Source organism: Propithecus coquereli, unplaced genomic scaffold, assembly GCF_000956105.1.
Source record: "Propithecus coquereli isolate 6110/MARCELLA unplaced genomic scaffold, Pcoq_1.0 Scaffold201, whole genome shotgun sequence".
Lineage (NCBI taxonomy): Eukaryota > Metazoa > Chordata > Mammalia > Primates > Indriidae > Propithecus > Propithecus coquereli.
Window position 1 is genome coordinate 3464157 of NW_012145079.1, and position 3228 is coordinate 3467384.

General features: G+C 37.5%; 1 protein-coding gene across 6 annotated transcripts in view; it reads left to right on the forward strand.

Annotated features, from left to right (window-relative positions):
* Positions 1-2713, forward strand: part of TRPC4 (transient receptor potential cation channel, subfamily C, member 4) — a 242636-nt gene extending 239923 nt beyond the window's left edge. For 3 of the 6 annotated variants that reach the window (XM_012643823.1, XM_012643822.1, XM_012643827.1), the window contains 3 exons: positions 18-59; positions 184-273; positions 1722-2713. In XM_012643823.1, coding sequence (XP_012499277.1) covers positions 18-59; positions 184-273; positions 1722-2444 — 855 coding nt within the window. In that variant the 3' untranslated portion in view covers positions 2445-2713. The remainder of the gene's footprint in view (positions 1-17; positions 60-183; positions 274-1721) is intronic. The other 3 variants (XM_012643824.1, XM_012643826.1, XM_012643825.1) reach the window with 2 other exon arrangements.
* Positions 2714-3228: the final 515 nt, after the last annotated feature.

The window sequence follows — 3228 nt, forward strand, 5'->3', positions numbered from 1 at the left end:
GTCCCTTTCTTTTTCAGAGACGAGCTGCTGATAATTTGAGAAGACATCATCAATATCAAGTAAGTGGTCTTTGTATTATATATTGATATTTGCATTAAAATAAAGTCCCCCCTTCAGAACTGACTCAGGAGAGAAGTCATATTTATGCACTGAATATCAACACTGTGTTCTAAAATGCCCCAGGAAGTTATGAGGAACCTGGTGAAGCGCTACGTCGCCGCAATGATTAGAGATGCTAAAACTGAAGAAGGCCTGACCGAAGAGAACTTTAAGGTAACTCTTTCCATCTTTATCACAATGAGAGGCAGGTTCTGCAGAATGTGGAACTAGATATATATAACACACTAAAAATCAGAGCTGGAAACTCAGCCACGTGTTCCAGCAAGCCTATGCCTTATGATTTTTAAATTAAAATCTATTGAATTGTAAAAACAAACAAAAACAGCACGTGGTGAAATTTCTTCTCAAAATACATTGTTTTCAGACATGCAGAGAAAAATCTCAGTGCCTCACAGCATTCTGACTCGCTGATTCCAGCAACATAATACTTGAGTGAGCTTTAGTTTTTGAAATTTCAGCTAGATTTCTAAATCTGAAACATCTAGTAACCAACACACTAGCAACAACACAAACCTTCTGTGTATTCTCCAACACTTTGGTAGCAGGGAGTTTAAGGTTTCAGTTTAATTGTAACTTATGCACTTATAAACTTTTTCCTTGAGTTTTTTTTTCAATTCTATAAGAGGAAATAGGTACAATACATGAAATACTATGTGCTTAAATATGTGTTTAAAATGATTTCGGAATTTTGCATGAGAGTTTAGAGATTTGGGGAAAATGATTAAAGCCATTACGATCGTACAGGCAAAAACAAGCACATTTTCTTTAAAAACCTACAGGAGACCTTTAACAGAGAAAAGCAGCCAGTTTGAACAAGACAATGAAGAAGATAGATAAATCGCAAAACTTACAGCACAAATTGAAAACTGACTGGGAGCCAAGATGCTCTTTGCAGCCACAAAATTCAAGTTTTAAAGTTAAATGGTTTATTTAGGAGACAGATTGGAGGCAGGAGGCCACCAAGAAGGCCACTGTCAGGTTAAAACTGATAATTCAGTTACCCAACAAAATTAGGGTAAGGATGAATCTCAGAAGTATTTTCTGACCTGAAGCAATTCATAGGATGTAGAGGCTGACCCAGATGTTAGGGTAAGAGCATCTTTATTGCGGTAAACAATTGAAAGTAACTGGCAACTCTTAGAAAGGTAAGCTCTATTTTAAGTATTTTGTTTTAGATATTCTTTTGGACAGCAAAATGTGCCAATATTTAAAATCTTATAAACTGCATCCCTGCGAGAGTGAGGTAAGTTGACAGAGATGAATACTTAGAGGAAGTACTTGAAACTATAGTCCCAGAGAAACCCAATATACTCAACTATATTCTGCTGGAAAAGATAACTCTTCCTGTTTCTTTTTCCATTAACCCTAGGAAATTTCCTTGTTACTATAAAATTCCAATAGGGAAATTAGAAGACATCAAAGTAACACCAAGTGTCAGTGAGAGAACTGGGAATATTAAGTAGAACCCCAGAAGAGTAGAATCCTGGTTCTTAAAAAGCAGTGAAAATATTTCCGACCCATGTATGAAAAGAGAAAATGATGTTTCCTAATGTTTATTAATTTAAATCACAACCTAATTCGTCATTTTAAATTTCATTTAGGAACTCAAGCAAGACATTTCTAGTTTCCGCTTTGAGGTTCTGGGATTACTAAGAGGAAGCAAGCTTTCTACAATACAATCTGCAAATGCCACGAAGGAGTCCCCTAATTCAGCAGACTCAGATGAAAAGAGTGACAATGAAGGTACTAGCAAGGACAAGAAAAAGAATTTCAGCCTCTTTGACTTAACCACGCTCATTCATCCGAGATCAGCAGCCATTGCGGCCGAAAGACATAACATAAGCAATGGCTCCGCCCTGGTGGTGCAGGAGCCACCAAGGGAGAAGCAGAGAAAAGTGAATTTCGTGACCGATATCAAAAACTTCGGGTTGTTTCATAGACGATCAAAACAAAATGCTGCTGAGCCAAGTGCAAACCAAATCTTCTCTGTTTCAGAAGAAGTTGCGCGTCAACAGGCCACAGGACCACTTGAGAGAAACATTCAACTGGAATCCCGAGGCTTAGCTTCACGGGGCGACCTGAGCATTCCTGGCCTCAGCGAACAGTGCGTGTTAGTAGACCACAGGGAAAGGAACACGGACGCACTGGGGTCACAGGCAGGCCAGAGAGCGTGTTCATTCGAGTCGGAGAAGGTGGTGGTGGAGGACACCGTTCCTATAATACCAAAGGAGAAACACGCAAGGGAAGAGGACTCTAGTATAGACTATGACGTCAACCTCACAGACACAGTCGCCCACGAAGATTACGTGACCACGAGATTGTGATACTTGAAGGAGGAAGCGTTTCCCATACACATAGGTATTTTCCATTGTGCTCCGGGTGGGGGAAAATGTTTAAAATTAAATTAGCAAATGCTAACTTACACTTTATAGCGTTTATCAACTGTGGCATATTAACCTGTAACATGTTGAAATAAGGCAAAGGCAATCAAAAACCCTTCTGTTTTGTAGCCTGCTTTTGCTTTCACAATTTGTTTTACAATTGTTTTTGTTAATAAATAAACGCACCTTGTATTCTTGTACTGTTGCAATAACCCACAGAAAATTTTTAGCTATCTTTTTCAATTAAAACCAATGCAATTTGTTTCATGTGGTAGTTGACTCCTATAATAGATATTTTTATAAGCAAAAAACAATGTAGCTGAAATATTAGAGCTTTTCATATTTTTTAGGGTCTCTAGAAATGGCTGCTCACCAAGGACTGATCACCCAGTACTACAGTTTGACTTTAAAACACAAAATTACCAAATTATTTCTTAAGAATATGTAAATAATTATAGTACACAATGAAAGCAAGCAAGCCTTCTCATGGGGTCGTGGTCCAACCCTCTGTTAAGATGAAAGTCAGGTATACTTTGTAGACTTTTAGGTTGTCCCAGTGTTTCCTTTTAGTAAGTAAAATAAATGTTTGTCTTAATAAATTACAATGATTAATGATTTTTAATGACATTTTGTCAGAAAAAATCTCGACTCTCCAGTTTTTTTAAAAAAATAAATTACCTGTTTACCAGGTTTAACTGTTTATCGGTATAAATATGAGTCTTTGTGG